Source organism: Rhineura floridana, chromosome 1, assembly GCF_030035675.1.
Source record: "Rhineura floridana isolate rRhiFlo1 chromosome 1, rRhiFlo1.hap2, whole genome shotgun sequence".
Taxonomy (NCBI): Eukaryota; Metazoa; Chordata; class Lepidosauria; order Squamata; family Rhineuridae; genus Rhineura; species Rhineura floridana.
The window spans coordinates 140793064-140809369 of record NC_084480.1 but is presented as its reverse complement, the minus strand read 5'-3'; the positions used below and the strand labels follow the sequence as shown (position 1 = coordinate 140809369).

At 43.3% G+C, this 16306-nt stretch overlaps 2 protein-coding genes across 7 annotated transcripts in view; both read left to right on the top strand.

The window, feature by feature from the left end:
* Positions 1-10328, top strand: part of LOC133388040 (S-adenosylmethionine synthase-like) — a 40429-nt gene extending 30101 nt beyond the window's left edge. For 2 of the 3 annotated variants that reach the window (XM_061634119.1, XM_061634129.1), the window contains exons 7-9: positions 879-1061; positions 3474-3607; positions 9423-10328. In XM_061634119.1, coding sequence (XP_061490103.1) covers positions 879-1061; positions 3474-3607; positions 9423-9525 — 420 coding nt within the window. In that variant the 3' untranslated portion in view covers positions 9526-10328. The remainder of the gene's footprint in view (positions 1-878; positions 1062-3473; positions 3608-9422) is intronic. The other variant, XM_061634140.1, reaches the window with a different exon arrangement.
* Positions 10329-13464: 3136 nt separating this feature from the next.
* GAK (cyclin G associated kinase) overlaps positions 13465-16306 on the top strand; it is a 98332-nt gene continuing 95490 nt past the window's right edge. For 2 of the 4 annotated variants that reach the window (XM_061634088.1, XM_061634081.1), the window contains exon 1: positions 15438-15792. In XM_061634088.1, the coding sequence (XP_061490072.1) occupies positions 15651-15792 (142 nt within the window). In that variant the 5' untranslated portion in view covers positions 15438-15650. Of the gene's footprint in view, positions 13547-13764; positions 13849-15437; positions 15793-16306 lie in introns of those variants that run through there. The other 2 variants (XM_061634096.1, XM_061634105.1) reach the window with 2 other exon arrangements.

The following is a 16306-nucleotide window of genomic DNA, read 5'->3' as shown; positions in this document are numbered from 1 at the left end:
AAAAGCTGGGCATTTATACTTCCTGTTGGAATGCTGGGAAACTCTTGCAGAAAGGCCATGTTAAAAACATTTAAAATTTGTTGTTGTTGTTGTGTGCCTTCAAGTCGATTACGACTTATGGCGACCCTGTGAATCAGTGACCTCCAAGAGCATCTGTCATGAACCACCTTGTTCAGATCTTGTAAGTTCAGAGGGTTTTTTTTTTGTCTTCTGGGGCTTTTAACTTTTTAAAATTTTATATAGTATATATGTACTTTTTATTCTGCTCCTTGGAGGACAAAAATTTTCTTCCTTGATATATATATTTAATTTGCCTTTGCACAACATTACAGCAGGGGGTAAAAATAATTTAAACATTTTTAAAAGTCCCTGCTTCCGTGGGAGACAAAAAAAAAAAGTTCTTCCCCATACCATACCTGTATATTGTAGCTCTTAGGGCAAATAACAGTATTAGTGGCGGAATATTAATAGAGGAAATTACATGAGAGGAAAGCCCTCCACCCAGCTCTGTGCTTCCAATGCAAATTAGAGTCTCCTGTATCTGCATTTGCCACCATGTTAAAAAAAAAGACCAATAACATATTACACCGACTCCCATCAGCCCCATCCAGCATGATCAAGGATGATGAGAGTTGTAGTCCAGCAACAAACATCAGGAGGGTCACAAGTTCCCCACTGTTGTTGAATCTACCTACTCAAAAGTTAAATCCCATTGATTAAAGGGGAAGTGGGCATAGGCTTGCAGCCTCAGTGTCTCCTTCTTCTTGATGCTGAAAGGGCTCACTGAAGTTGTTACAGTCTTGAGAGATGATGTTGATATTCTTTGGGATAGCAAAGTAAACATCCTGGTGAATTTTTAAAAACTTTTTTTCTTTAAGAGTGATGCTGGCTTGACTGGAAGAAAGATCATTGTGGATACCTATGGAGGCTGGGGAGCACACGGAGGGGGTGCTTTTTCAGGGAAAGATCCCTCTAAAGTGGATCGCTCAGGAGCATATGCAGCTCGCTGGGTAGCGAAGTCCTTGGTGAAAGCAGGCCTTTGCAGGAGAGTATTGGTCCAGGTAAGAGGGAACCGTATTATCTTGGACCAAAAAAAGGAGAACTGCGCAACAGATGTGATGCCCAATGTGTTTTGAGAAAACCCTTCATCAAAGGAAATACTTAATGCTGCTTGATAAAAATTGCTTGGGACAACTTTGTACTATAGGTCAGTCACCTAAGTCTGCTTAGGCGAAGTGTTATGAAAAACTGTCCCAAGCTGTTTTTGTGAAGCAGCATTAAGTATTTCCTTTGATACAGAGTTTGCTTGAAACACATTAAGAACTATATCTATTGTGCAGCTGTTTCTTTATTGATCCTGGATTTTTCTACAGCGGTTACTGATTCTCTGTTTGTGAAAACAAGATTATCTTCTAGTTAGTGCCCCCAGTAATTGGGAGCCATTGCAGTAATGTTACAAATGGTGCATTTATTAGGTACATCTTTCCAACTGGATGATGAACAAAAGGGAATAATACTATTCATAAAAGCTATTAATAATATGAGCACCATTGTTTGTAGTGAACTATAGTGTAGGCTGGGCACACAACCCCCCCATCTTGAGTGATCATGAAATACAAACATAGAAACGTACTTCACTGAAACAAATGTGTAATTCATTCATTCATTTTTGTATTTATTTTGATCATTTTGAGCCCACTCTTCATTAAAACTCCCAGAGTGGAGTACAACAGTATAATTATTATGTAAAACAATCTAAGCAGTATATAAATGCCTTAAATTAAATAAGATCAGTCACAATAACAAAACATTAGAATCATGTGCAGTTCAACAAGGAAGATACGTCCCAATGATCTCAACCAAATGCCTGGATAAATAAACAAGCATATAGAGTCCAACAAGATTGGTACCAAGCACCAACTGAATCTGTGAGGGGCAGGCATACCATAACTAGGATGCCACGATGGAGACGTCCCCCTTTCTAATCATTGCATATTGCAGCTAAGTAGTAGACAGAAATTCATGTGTTTTTACTGTTAAGCACCATAAATGTATATTGCTTGGTGTGTACATGCATGCACACACACACACAGCTTTTTTTGTGACAGTACAGTCACCAGAACTGAGTATTGGCACCACTTTTTTTTTGCTGCCCATCACAGCTATTTTGTGCTGACCGCCCCCCCCCCAGCACTTTTATCAACGTGACTACCAGCACCTCATTTTTTTAACAAGAAGAAGCTACAATCATGATACCAGTACAGTTGGCAGGAGCCTGTGATTGCGCATTTATTTATTTATTTATTTATTTATTAAATTTCTATACCACCCCATAGCCGAAGCTCTCTGGGCGGTGCACAACAGTCAACATCAAAATACAATAGGTCACATATAAACAGATTTAAAACTTTTAAAAACTTTAAAAATATAAAAATTCCCAGAAGAATCAAGACAGTTTTCAACACATACTAAAATGCTAAAATGCTAAAATGCCTGGGAAAAGAGGAAAAGTTTTAACCTGGCGCCGAAAAGATAGTAATGTTGGTGCCAGGCGTACCTCATCCGGGAGATTGTTCCATAATTCGGGGGCCACCACTGAGAAGGCCCTTTTTCTTGTTTTCACCCTCCGAGTTTCCCTATGGGTAGGTACCCGGAGGAGGGTCTTCGATGTAGAGCGTAGTGTATGGGTAGGTTCATATCGGGGGAGGCGTTCCATCAGGTATTGTGGTCCTGCACCGTATAAGGCTTTATAGGTTAAAACCAGCACTTTGAACCTGGCCCGGAAACATATAGGCAGCCAATGCAAGCGAGCCAGGATCGGTGTTATATGATCGGAACGCCTAGTCCCTGTTATCAATCTGGCCGCTGCATTTTGTACAAGCTGCAGTTTCCGGACCGTCTTCAAAGGCAGCCCCACGTAGAGCGCATTGCAGTAATCTAACTTTGAGGTTACCAGAGCATTGACAACCGAAGCGAGGTTCTCTCTATCCAGATAGGGGCGTAGCTGGGCCACCAACCGGAGTTGGTAAAAAGCATTCCGTGCCACCGCATTTGGGTGTACTTGAAGTGACAAATCTGGGTTCCTCCCTGTGATGTGTGAAACAGCTCCAAATGCTGCTTTTCACTTGATGGCTTACATTCAGGTGTGGATGCCAAAGTGCAAAGCTGCTATACCTCATGTTGGTTATGGATGGCATGGATTAGACCAGTGTTTCTCAAACCTCCTGATTGCTGAGAAGCACTTTTTCTGAATTAAAACTGGAGAGACATTCATACTTGTATCCAGAAATTATTACTCTTTAAAAAGTTGGTGTGAGCAAGTGTGATACAGCAACAGACCGCTGTTAGACATGGGTGACCCAGGTTCAGTTGCTCACTGGTAAATTAACTTGGAAGAGGCCCCGAGCTGTAGAGCTATCTATTCGTATGACCTTAAATCATCTTTAGCTACAGTGAATTTATATATCCTTCAGCTGTCTTATGCCATTGGATTGAGTCACCCTCTAGCCATCTCTGTGTTCCACTACGGTACTTCAGACAGATCAGAAGATGAGCTGCTTGATATTGTTCAGAAGAACTTTGACCTTCGCCTTGGGCCTATCATAAGGTTTGTCTTTCTTGAGTCAATCGTAGGATGCCTACAGTACAGTTTTCGCTTAGGAGAACACTCAGAGTCCCAGGGTGTGCCTAGTGGATCCCTCACTTTTCAGAAAGGTCAGGATCCAACTCATCACAAGGTTTTTCTTGTTGGCTCTTTAAACAGCCTTCAGGTTGATCCCGAGCTACACACAGCGTTTTTGCCTTGCCCTCCTCCCCTTTGCATAACTTAACTCCATTCTGCTTTCTTAAGCTTTCTCTTTGTTCTTTAGTCTTATCTGAACAAAATTTCCTCCTACTTCCCTTACACTTGCATTTCATTTATTTGTCCTTACATTTTCAGTCTTGGCTTGCTCCCAGCCAACAATTGTGCCTGTTGCTTCTGGCGGCTGCCTTTGATAAAGCCACAGAATGTGTCCATTGATTTGACTTAACCATTTCTTTTCTGGTCTGCCTGTGTTTATAGTCAGGGTCAGCTGCAAGAGAAACGCCAAGGCAATCAAGAGCAGCTGGCGTTGCTTGAGTGCTCCCTCATGGCTACCTATTCTTATGCCCTTGTGGAACATCAGTACTACACAGCTCTGAAGGACTAAACAAGAAGTCAGTTTCTGGGCCAGTTTTAAAGCCCTAAACAGCTAGGGACCAGCCTTAAAAAAAAAAAGAAAAAAAAAAGCCTTTGCCTATATGTTGCTACCTGAACCATAAGATCTTCTTTGGTTCGGCTCTGAGTGCTTCTGTCAATTGAAGTGAGGCAGATAACCAGCAGGGAGAGGGGCCTTTTTGGTAATGGCATACTGGTTCTGGAACAGCATCCCCAGGGAGGTTTGCCTAGCACCATCCTTGTGGGGTTTTTTCTCTGCCAGGTGAAGAACTTCTGGTTCACTCCAGCCTTTTAAATAACTTATGTAGTCTGGGCCTCTAAATTTTTAAATCTGTCTTTTAACTTTGGGGGGTGCAGTGAATTTTGTGTTTGTTGTATTTATGTTGTTTTTGATTTTGTGGTTTTATAAACCATTTGGTACTTACACTAAGTGAAAATGAAAATGGCTTAAGCCAGAGGTGAGGAACTAGGTCTGGCTGGTGGGCCAGATTCTTATCTACCCTATCCCATCAGTTTGACACAATGATGTCAGTTGACCTATTTTGCCCAGGCAGTTTGAAATCAAACCATGTGGGCAAAGGCACAGGGTTCTGCAGGCACCACCAATGATCTGCAAACCTCCTTTTGCGCCAGCCGCAACTTCGCCTGCCCTCCACCTCACATATCAGTTGTCAGGCAGGTGGGTGTGGCTTAGCCAGAACAGGCCAAATGCGGAAGCTTGGCAGGTCTGATTATGCCTGCAGGGTGGAGGTTCCCCACCACTGATGTAAGCCACCCAGATAACATTATGTTATGGAGCAGCATATAGATGCCATAGATAAATAAATAAAAATAATAAATAAAACTACTGGCCAGGTGAGCCCAGCATAAGAGGTTATACAGGGAGTTGCTTAGGACAGTAGAATCCCAAGAATCCCAACCATCTAGGGTAAGAGTGGAACTTGTGTTCTATAGAAGATTTTCCTAAACCAATCAGGAAAATCTTCTATAGAGCACAAGTCCCACTCTTACCCTAGATGGTTGGGATAAAATGGTCTGAAATGTTGGGGCATTTATATCTACCACCACCACCACCGGTTCTATTTATGTGAATGGGATGAAAATTCCTTATACTGTATTGGTTTATGCGTGTGGAACAAGCAAAAGAGTGTGCAATCTGAAAATCCCTTGAGGAAGAAACAGAACCATAGGAAGGGCAAGGTGAAAGGTAAAAGGATAACTGACCATCCTAATCCATTCAAAATGTGAGGAGGTGGGTCATTCATTCATTCATTCAGTGTCATCCCATCCCAGTTGGAAGGTTGGAGCTTCAGCTGTCAAGCAGCTGAAACTAAGGTTGTGGGCACATTAGTTGCTTCAAAAGCAGCCAGAATGGTTTTTCTGCCTGCATTTTGAAGCAACTCTGCCCTCAGCTGGACACACCTCTCTTCCCACTGCTGGCTTCAGATCCTTCAGGACCACCCACAGCAAAGTGTTGGGCCAATCACTGCCTCTGCCTGAGCCTGCAGCAAAGTATTTTCATTGGCCACACCTGGAAGGCAAATAGGTTTATCTACTAATCAGTTGCAAAATCTATCTGAAGCTTAATTTTATTATTTTATTTATTTTATTCAATTTATACACCACCCGCAGCCCGAAGGCTCTCAGGGCGGTGCACAGCATAAGATAAATACAATAAAATCATAAAAAACAGTAAAAGCATACATATTGAACAGTTAACAATTTGCTATACATTAAAAGCTAAAGATAGATTAAAATGCCTGGGAGAATAAAAAGGTTTTAACCTGGCGCCGAAAAGATAAAAGTGTAGGCGCCAGGCGCACCTCATCGGAAAGACTGTTCCATAATTCGGGGGCAACCACTGAAAAGGCCCTAGATCTTGTTACAACCCTCCGAGCTTCTCTGTGAGTTGGAGCTCGGAGGAGGGCCTTAGATGTTGAACGCAGTGAACGGGTAGGTTCATACCGAGAGAGGCGTTCCGCTAGGTATTGTGGTCCCGCACCGTGTAAGGCTTTATAAGTCAAAACTAGCACTTTGAATTTGGCCCGGAAACAAATAGGTAGCCAGTGCAAACGAGCCAGAACAGGTGTTATATGCGCGGACCGTCTGGTCCTCGTCAACATTCTAGCTGCTGCGTTTTGCACCAGCTGTAGTTTCCGAACTGTCTTCAAAGGCAGCCCCACGTAGAGCGCATTGCAGTAATCCAATCTCGAGGTTACCAGAGCATGCACAACTGAAGCGAGGTCATCGCTTCCCAGATAGGGACGTAGCTGGGCTACCATCCGAAGGTGGTAGAACGCATTCCGTGCCACTGAGGCCACCTGCGCCTCGAGAGACAGGAATGGATCAAAAAGAACCCCCAAGCTACGAACCTGTGCCTTCGGGGGAGTGTAACCCCATCTAGGACAGGTTGAACATCCACCATCTGATCAGAGAAGGCTCTCACCAACAGCGTCTCAGTCTTGTCAGGATTGAGCCTCAGTTTATTAGCTCTCATCCAGTCCATTATCGCGGCCAGGCAATGGTTCAGCACATTAACAGCCTCACCTGAAGAGGATGAAAAGGAGAAATAGAGTTGCGTGTCATCAGCATACTGGTGACAACGCACTCCAAAGCTCCTGATGACCGAACCCAACGGTTTCATGTAGATGTTAAAAAGCATGGGGGACAGAACCGATCCCTGCGGGACTCCACAATGGAGAGTCCAGGGTATCGAACAATGCTCCCCAAGCCCTACCCTCTGGAGCCGGTCCACCAAGTAGGAGCGGAGCCACTGCCAAGCAGTACCTCCAACTCCCAACTCCGTGAGTCTCTCCAGAAGGATACCATGGTCGATGGTATCAAAAGCAGCTGAGAGATCAAGGAGAATCAACAGAGTAACACTCCCTCTGTCCCTCTCCCGACAAAGGTCATCATACAGGGCGACCAAGGCTGTTTCAGTGCCAAAACCGGGCCTAAAACCGGATTGAAACGGATCTAGATAATCGGTTTCATCCAAGAGCACCTGGAGCTGGTTGGTGACCACCCGTTCCAAGACCTTGCCCAGAAATTTTAAAAACCCCACACTGGGGCTGATCCAACCAGGTTGTAGAGTAGAAAGGGGTGGAATTTGACTAGCTTCATGTGCCTCCATCTTCAGAAAACAGAGGTGGAGACACACTGGAACTAGCACAAGTGTCTCTCTACCCTTAGAGCATATATAGGAGCTGGAAGTTCCATCCCTTCCTGGCTATCAGCGAGGCTGTGATCTGAGCAGGTGCTTCCATGCTCTTCCTCCTTCTGTAGCCTCATTGTAGTTTGGTGGCTCTGAAGCTTTTGCCTGGCTTGCCATCTTCTCTGCTCCTATGGCTCTGGGGAAGAAGGGGGAAGGGATCAGGGAGGTGGTCAAAACCTGACAGCTGCTGTGAGGACCTGCAGTCCTGATGCAGGGATATCTGGATGCTGGCAATGTGGAGATCTGCTGGAGTTTCTTGCTGTCCTTACTCCTCCTCAGAGACCTCTGGTTCAAAGTCTGGGTAGGCTAAATCCTGACAGTGCCTGGGAGGAGCAAAATGAATACTGTATTTGTCCAGGACAGCAAAATACCTTAGCACGGCCCTGGAAGGTTGGGGCCAGGGGCAAGGAGAGAAAGCAAGTGTCACATATGTACTTGATTGAAAATTAAGGGAGGGGGATATACAAACAGTCTTGGATTGAATTGTGGACCATTTTGTTCTGCAGATTATTATTATTATTATTTTGCTGTTGGGCTGAGTCAACCTGGTTACTGAATACCTTGAACTTAATTTTAGTCTGCTGCTTTTGTTCCTATATTTATTTTAAACTGGGCTTTATGGGCTGTGGGATTCCTAAGGTTGGCTATAATTTGGGTTTTTTTCCCTTTAGTGAGTGAATGTTCCCCACTGGCCACTTCCCTGTATATTTCTGTAAGAGCAGCTAAATGCTTCTATTAATATTGCAACATTTCAAGTGCTTTAAATGGCTTTTACAACCACATTTGTTTCCTGATGCTTGCAGTCTTCTGGATATGTGTATGTGCAATGGTGCACTAAGGTAATTTTAGACTCTGCACTTAATAACCTATTCTCTCCCCACACCTTTAGATGGGAATGTGCATTATTTCACTTAATTCAAAATGTGATAAGCCAGGAGCTCTGTTGCATTTGGGAGCCCTCCTGCTTATTCTGCTAAGCGGGGGCCCTGGACTTAATTAAGAATTAAAGACATTTAGAACTACAGAGGTTCTTATCTTTCTGGAGAGCTCATGCCCATAAATCTGGCTTTAAGGACTATGAAATATAGCTAGGGGGAGCCATTGTATTATGAATAGCAGTCTGTAATAAAACAATACAATATTGATGATCTTTGTTTCTGTTTTTAGTTTATATATAAACTATATATAAAATGTGATATATAAAATAATACTCAACACTCTTACTAGAGAATAAGCACCATTAAATGTGGGGTGCTTCCTATTGGAATATGTGGTTCAACTCCAACTTGTGGGTTGAGGCTGCATGGGGTTAAAAGGGGTAGCTAGAGAGGAGACCTCCTGATTGCTAGGCTATATCTATCCTTTGATCTCCTGCTGTCTCTCCCTTCCTGCTAAACTGATATGCATAGAATGTTGACCACATCTCCTTCCCTCCTTCCTTCCTTCTTTCTCTTGAGAGGGAGAGCAGACATATTCTCTTTGTCTCTCCCTCTCCTCCAAGCATGAGGGCAAACACTAGGCTTAGTGTTTGCATCTCCAACTTAGCTAGTTAGCTAGATGTAGAACTCTTTCCTATCAAGTATGTACTTCCAGAATAAAGTAGTTATTTCTTATTTTAAAGCTTAAAGTCTCTGTCTGGCTAATTTGCAGGGAAGGTATAATCTTTAGCAAAGATTCAAACACCTAAAGGCTCACTCAGTCTCTCCATTCCCAATTTCACCACTCTGCGACACTTCCAGATTGCTGTTTGTTGTGGGACTGATGTTCCTCATGTATGGCCTCAAGATGCCAACCTAAGTCCACCCACCCACCTACCCTGGACTTATACTTTCCGGGGAGAACCCAGTAAATTAAAAAAAACACCTGTTGTCAACAACCCATTTGGCGTATTTGAATGGCCTGTGCATAGTATTAAGCCCCCTGACTGGAAGCACCCTCAGAGAGCCTTAAGTTTAGGATTCCTCTGCTGGTCTTGTGAGATAACAGAAATGTGTTTTCTTTGCCTTACAGGGAGCTGAACTTGAAGAGTCCCATTTATCAACAGACCGCATGCTACGGGCATTTTGGAAGAGAAATATTTACGTGGGAACAACCTAAAAAGCTGGTTTATTAGATATGGGGTGCTTCCAGATTAGGGTTGCCAGGTGTCTGTTTTTTGCCTGGAGACTCTGGATTTTTGGGGTCCTCTCCAGGTGAGTTACCTTAATCTCCAGACTCTCAGCTTTTTTTTAAAAAAAGTTTCTAGGTGGTCTGGTTCACATGATATACACCAAAACATCAGCCGTCCCCCTCCCCCACAACTTCTGTGAAATGATCTCTTAGCTGGCTGCTCTAACCCTGCCCTTTCAGGTTTGTAGCCAATAAGTGAAGTCAGGGTTGTGATTGACAAGAGGTTTCTTGGCCTCCAGGCAGTACCTAGACCCCATTGCAAAGGTAGAAACTATTGTTTTTTTCCTGTTTATCTGAAAAAACCAAGTAAGTATATACCTTTCAGCAGTATCAAAAGTCATTTTTTCTCTTGTGTGCAGGAGTCAAATCCTGGGCTGTTGAAGAGCGCAGTGTTTTGAAAACCTTCCCAATATGAAGCTTTAATCCAATACTTGCTTTTCTGGGAGTAGAGCTGCAATGCTAATCCCACATACCCGGAGTAAACCCCATTGAATTCAGTAGGACTTACTTTTGAGTAGACATGGTTAGGATTGTGCTGAAAATTAATGGGAGTTTTGAGTGAATGTAGCAAAGAATTGTGTTTGTGTTGTAAATCTTTCTCTTCCTCTCCAATCCTATTTTTTAAAGCAATTAGGCAGGGCTTCCTTAGGTATCACTGCTTTTATTATGTAGGAAACCAATACCGATTTTATTTTTTTTAAAAAAATGTTCTGCAATGACCAACCAGTTTTGGCAATAAACTATCATATGGGGTGTATGCATTTTTATATCTCCAGTGTGTGCATGTATATATGGAGTCTTTCCATCAACCCTGTGAGGTAGGATTGGTGACTGGAAACCAAGGCAGCTCACAACAAGAAATAAATCCCTTTAAAATCCAATAACCATAAAAACAAGTATAAACAGCTGCAAAACAGCTTAAAGTGGCATGATTGTGAATTTTGGGTTGGGTGATATATTCATACTATGTCCTGATAAGTATCTGATTTAATGCTATGGTTGTACAATATTACTTTCTCTACATTTTAAGTGTGTCCTTCTTCCTTGGGGTTTTCATCGTTCCCCTCTGTTGTTTTCATCCTGAGGGGCAGATTAGGCTGAGAGATGGTCAGTAGTATGATTTTTTAGCTAAGATTTCTTAATTTCCAATCACAGAAATGTTTTTGTTTGAATTGTATGCTCCAAGCAACTGTGGTTGATACTTAATGTATCATGCTTAATGACATCATTAGGGCCTGCCCCTGTGACATCACTATGCCCTGACCTGTGACATCACTACACCCTGCCCCCATGACATCACTAGGGCCTGTCCCTGAAATCTCAGGGTTTGGGATGCTTTTGACCTCGCAACCCTATTCCAGATGGATGTTTATTGTGGTGTGGAATGGCTGCTGGCATTTTTTTTGCAGCATCCATACAATGTTAGCATCAAATTTTCCCCGTTTCAACTTTCTGAATGATCCATTTGCAGTCCCTATCTGGGGAGCAAGGTTTTAAAGAAGCCAACTGAATCTAAACTATCTGAGGAACAAATTGTGAAGCTACTGCATTACAGAGCTTGGAAAAGTTACTTTTTTGAACTACAACTCCCATCAGCCCAATCCAGTGGCCATGCTGGCTGGGGCTGATGGGAGTTGTAGTTTAAAAAAAGTAACTTTTCCAAGCTCAAATGAGGCATTTTATAAGCTTTTAAAAATTATGTAATTAGTTTTTCATGCTTATATCTAATTGTTTTTTATTATGGTATTGCTTGAAATTAAAAGCCCTCAGGGTGTGATCTGAAGGCACGTGTCCACCACTTTGCTGAAGCTAAGAAGGTCTGGGGCTGGTCAGGGCCTGGATGGGTGACTGCCTGGGAACCGCATGTATGCCACCTTGGGTTCCTAAGAACATAAGAAGAGCCTGCTGGATCAGGCCAGTGGCCCATCTAGTCCAGCATCCTGTTTTCACAGTGGCCAACCTTGATGAAAGAATGGCGGGATATAAATATAAAAAAATAAGAAAACAAATTGACAGGAGTGTGTACGCAGAATGAGTCAACACAATGTGTGTACTTGTTTGAAATAATAATAATAATAATAAAATTTTAAAATTTAATTTCTTCGTCGCCTATCTGGCCAATGGCCACTCTAGGCGACTTACAAAATTATTAAAATACATTCTGTTGGGGGGGAACAGCTAGGGGAGGGCAGGTTTTATCAGGGTAAATTACAGACAAGAAAAGGGTTAAATACCCACCTCTCCTCCACCATTTCTTTAGGCAAATTCAGAGGCTTATGAAGGATGGACAAACATCAGTTGGAAAGCAACCAGAGCATCCCCTCTTCAGAAGCAACAATTTTTGGTCTGCCTGGGTTCCCCTCCCTTTTTTAAAGAAAAGCCATAGTTTTTCAGTTTCTGCCCATGGGGATGGTTCTACAGCAGGACTAACAACAAGTTGTTGTCCTTTTTATTTATTTATTTATTATTTGATTTATATCCTGCCTTTCCTCCCAGCAGGAGCCCAGGGTGGCAAACAAAAGCACTAAAAACACTTTACAATATCATAAAAACAGACTAAAATACATTAAAACAAAACATCTTTAAAAACATTTTTCAAAAAAGCTTTCAAGACATCTTTTAAAAAAAGGTTAAAAAATATTTTTTTTAAAAAAAATGATTTGGCTGGGCTCTGGAACCAACCATGAAATGAAAAATGAAATGGACTGCCTTCAAGTCGATTCCGACTTATGGCGGCCCTATGAGTAGGGTTTTCATGGTAGGCGGTATTCAGAGGTAGTTTACCATTGCCTTCCTCTGAAGCTGAGAGGCAGTGACTGGCCCAAGGTCACCCAGTGAGCTTTATGGCTGTGTGGGGATTCAAACCCTGGTCTCCCAGGTTGTAGACCAACACCTTAACCACTACACCACACTGGCTCTCCTGGAACCATAGATTCCCTTATTTATTTATTTAAAATCTGGCACCCACAGAAGCGTGCCTTGGAACATATGCATTTCTTTCCCCAAAAGTGAGCAAAGTTTTTTTTAAAAAAAAATTCCTAAGAGCAAAATGGCTCTGACATCTGGTCATGAACAGAATGATTTTCTTTTGTAAAAGAAATTCTCCCCTATTAGTTCAAAGGGGCATTTAGGCAAGTCTTTTAAACTGTTTTCTTGCACTCTGCCACAACCACCACTTAAAAACATTGGGAACTGCTTTCATAACAGGTCAAACTACTTGTCCATCAAACCCAGTTCTGTTTGACTTGACAGCAGCTCTCCATGGTCTCTGGTAAAGAGTCTGCTACATAGCTTGTTATGCGATTGTTTTAACAGCAGATATCAGGGATTGGATCCAGGACTTTTTGCGTGCAAAGCATGTCTTATTCCTTCCTCTTTACTCTGGTCTACTGAGGGTAGTAATAGTCTCAAAGGTACTGTGGTGGTTGAAAGACTGACTGAGGAGTCAAGATGGTAAGTAGTAATTCAACGGAAGAAGGCAAACTGTGTTGCTCCAGTGGCACACATTTGTTTGATCTGGACTGCCCTGTAAGCATTTAATATAGGAGGAGAACAAAGTATCATTGCAGTGTACTGTTTGGATTTATTGATTTTTAAAAAAAAATTGGGACAAGACATTGTCATGGGCACTAGGATTAAAGAAATTCCTAAGAATGGGTCTGTTGTGGGGTTGCCATGATACCCGAATGGAGCCTCTTTTCAAGTGGTAGTGTACCTCAGAGTACCAGATACGTGGCTCAACAACAGGGAGTCAGCCATCTCACACGTTGTCCTATTTGTGAACTCAAGGGGTTACCTAGTTGGCTATTGTTGGAACCAGAAAGTTGAAATAGATGCGACGCTTGATCTGAACTAGCAAACGTATTCTTAAGGCACGCATCCTACGTACACTTAGTTGGAAGTAAGTCCTACCGAGTTCAGTAGAGCGTTCTTCCGCGTAAAGTATGCATAGGAGCGGGTTACAGGTAAGGAAGCTCGTTACTTTTTATCCTGGGTGTTTATTACAGGGCAGAGCCCCCTCTGCATGCTAAATGTACGCGTATCACTAGCATTGCAGCAGTTTGTCACAGTAACACCCACAGGATACGCGACATTTACACTAAATGGTGACGAAAGCGCCCGTGCTGCGGCAGGCGTGGGCGCGTTGAAAACCAGAACAAGCAGAACAGAAATGAATTCCAACTCCGGAATGAGGGCGGAGCGAGCTAAGCAAAAGAGAAGGGAGTGGCTGGGACGCAAGAAGGCGGCTTATGTTCTGGCGGAAGAGGTACTTGTAACGTTTCGTGACATAGAGAACATAGGAACCGTAGACATTAAATATGGAGTGATAATTCCTTAGTACGCAGACGGGACATCAAGTTACTGTTGACGCCATGTTTTTTAGAGGGATAAAAGTGGTAACTGCTTAAAGGAAAACAGAATCCCAAGGTTTTATCGTAACTGTATTGGGACAGCAACGTCTCGCCCCTCATTCCCGGTAGAAATAAGAGATAGGAGTTTGTACCCTATTACACTGAGGTATTCTTTCTTGTGTAAGGAAAAATACTATATTTGAGAGCTGTTGTTTTTTAAAAACCTTGTGCTGCAAATGCACAAATATTATTTTGGGCCCTGGCAGGAATGTATGGAAGTCAACATGCCAAACCTGCACACAGAAAAATCGGGTCTTTATGGGTGAAAGAAAAGACAATAATGCTTGGAAAAACCGAAGAGAGTAGAAAAAGAGGAAAGCCCAACAAGATATGGATTGATTCCATAATGGAAGCCACAGACCTAAATGTACAAGATCTGAACAGCGTGGTTTATAGCAGATGCTGCTGGAGGTCGCTGATTCATAGGGTTGCCATAAATCGAAATCGACTTGAAGATACATAACAACATGGGTGCTTCCGGAGTGGGGGTTAATGCTGAAAGCAGGCTGTTCAAATATTACAACAGATTTTTCCTTAAAAAGGGTAATTCCGGGTTAAATGGGGTTGGGGAGAATGAGGGCTAGCATGTTGATACCGCGATGTTGTGTGGATGCTGTGAAAATTTCCAGGCATGAAGAACACCAATCCTTAAATACTGTACACACTCGTCTGGAAGCATTCTATAATGTAAGACAGTGAAAGCATCCTATGCGTGTCTGTCAGCACAATCTTGCATATGTTTACTCAGAACTAAGCCCTACTGTTTTCAATGGGGCTTACTCCCAGGCCAGGACGTGTAGGATTGCATCCTAAATCACCTGAAATAGTCACGGGTTGAAAGCATGCAGCAAAAAAAATGCCCCACATAAAATATACTTCAGTTTGCAATAAAGGTAAATGTAATTAAATTGTTACTTTCATCGCCCCAGCAAGCTCCCCAAACGCTGAGCTCAGTTTACTGTAATCCTAAACAGGTTTACTTAAGAGTAAGACTGAGTTCAAAGGGGTTTAGGCTGCAGGCCTAACTCCACTTCCCTGCTTCGAGTAAGCATAATTGAATTCAGGAGACTTTACTTCTGAGTAGATATGGAGGATTGTACTATTATTCTATAGTAAGTGACCATGCTGCGATTATGCTGAGCCCGTTACCGGGCGAACTGGAGATCCCAAGTCACACCGGTAGCCAGGTTTGCTACCCTAACATTTTTCTATACGTTTCCACTCTTAGTTTCCAACGCAAAATAAATACTATGCTAGGCTTTCGTCACCGAGAGGCCAAAGCCGAAGTGGGGCGCAGCCGCAGCGAATCGGGCCCGGGCCCGGCTTTCAATTTAGCGCCCGAAGTTTCGATTACACGTTGGCTCCTCACCTTTATCTCTCACCAGGCATAGAGATCAGGAGAGCGTTCTGTGGGTGGAGGAGCGGGAAGGTGGAAGGGGGCGGGGCGACTCGATTTCCTCCTCTGACGATCAACGTTGGCGGAAATGGTTTTGGTGTGGGCTGAGGGCGAGGGGAGTACGGTGGCTGGAGAGGGTTAGAATTGGTGGAGTAGAGCGGTAGTAGCGGCAGCTGTAGCAGGAACCGGCCTGGCTCGGCTGGCTGGCTGGTGGGTTGGCGATCGCTTTTTCCCCTCCCCGCCGTGCCTGGCGAAGTAGCCATGTCGCTGCTCCAGTCGGCGCTGGAATTCCTGGCCGGGCCCGGCTCCTTGGGGGCCGCCAGCAGAGATCAGAATGACTTCGTGGGGCAGGTGGTGGAGATGGGCGAAATGAAGCTGCGGATCAAGAAGGTCATCGCGGAAGGTGGGTGGGTGGCGCCGGAGGAGCGGGGGGGGGAAGGTGGAGGTGGTGGGAGAGGGTGGGGAACGCTTCGAGGCTCAGTGAGAAGGTCTTGGGAGTAGAGTGAACCGGTGACCCAGGGTGCTTTCCCAAGATCCTGGGTTTCCTCCATCTCTTTCCTCATTCCAAGTCCTCCTCCTCATCTTTTTCTCGTTCCTCTATTAATTGTAGTTTTAGTAAACTCCATAAAAATATCCAACGTAAGGCAATAAATAGGTAAAAAAAACCAAAAGTTATCCCATAATAAATCAATAGCAACAATAATTTAATAAGTAGGTCAGCTACTATACTTGCTTTATTACCTTTCTCTTCCTATTTTTAAAATAAATAATAAGAATAAACATAAAATAATTGGGCACCGTACAAGAATGGAAAACAAAACAGGCTCTCCCGGCAGGCTTGCAGTCTAAAGTTTAACAAGACACATTAGCAGAAGTGGAAAGTAAAAGGGAAGGAGGGTCTTGCAGGTACAGGAAGA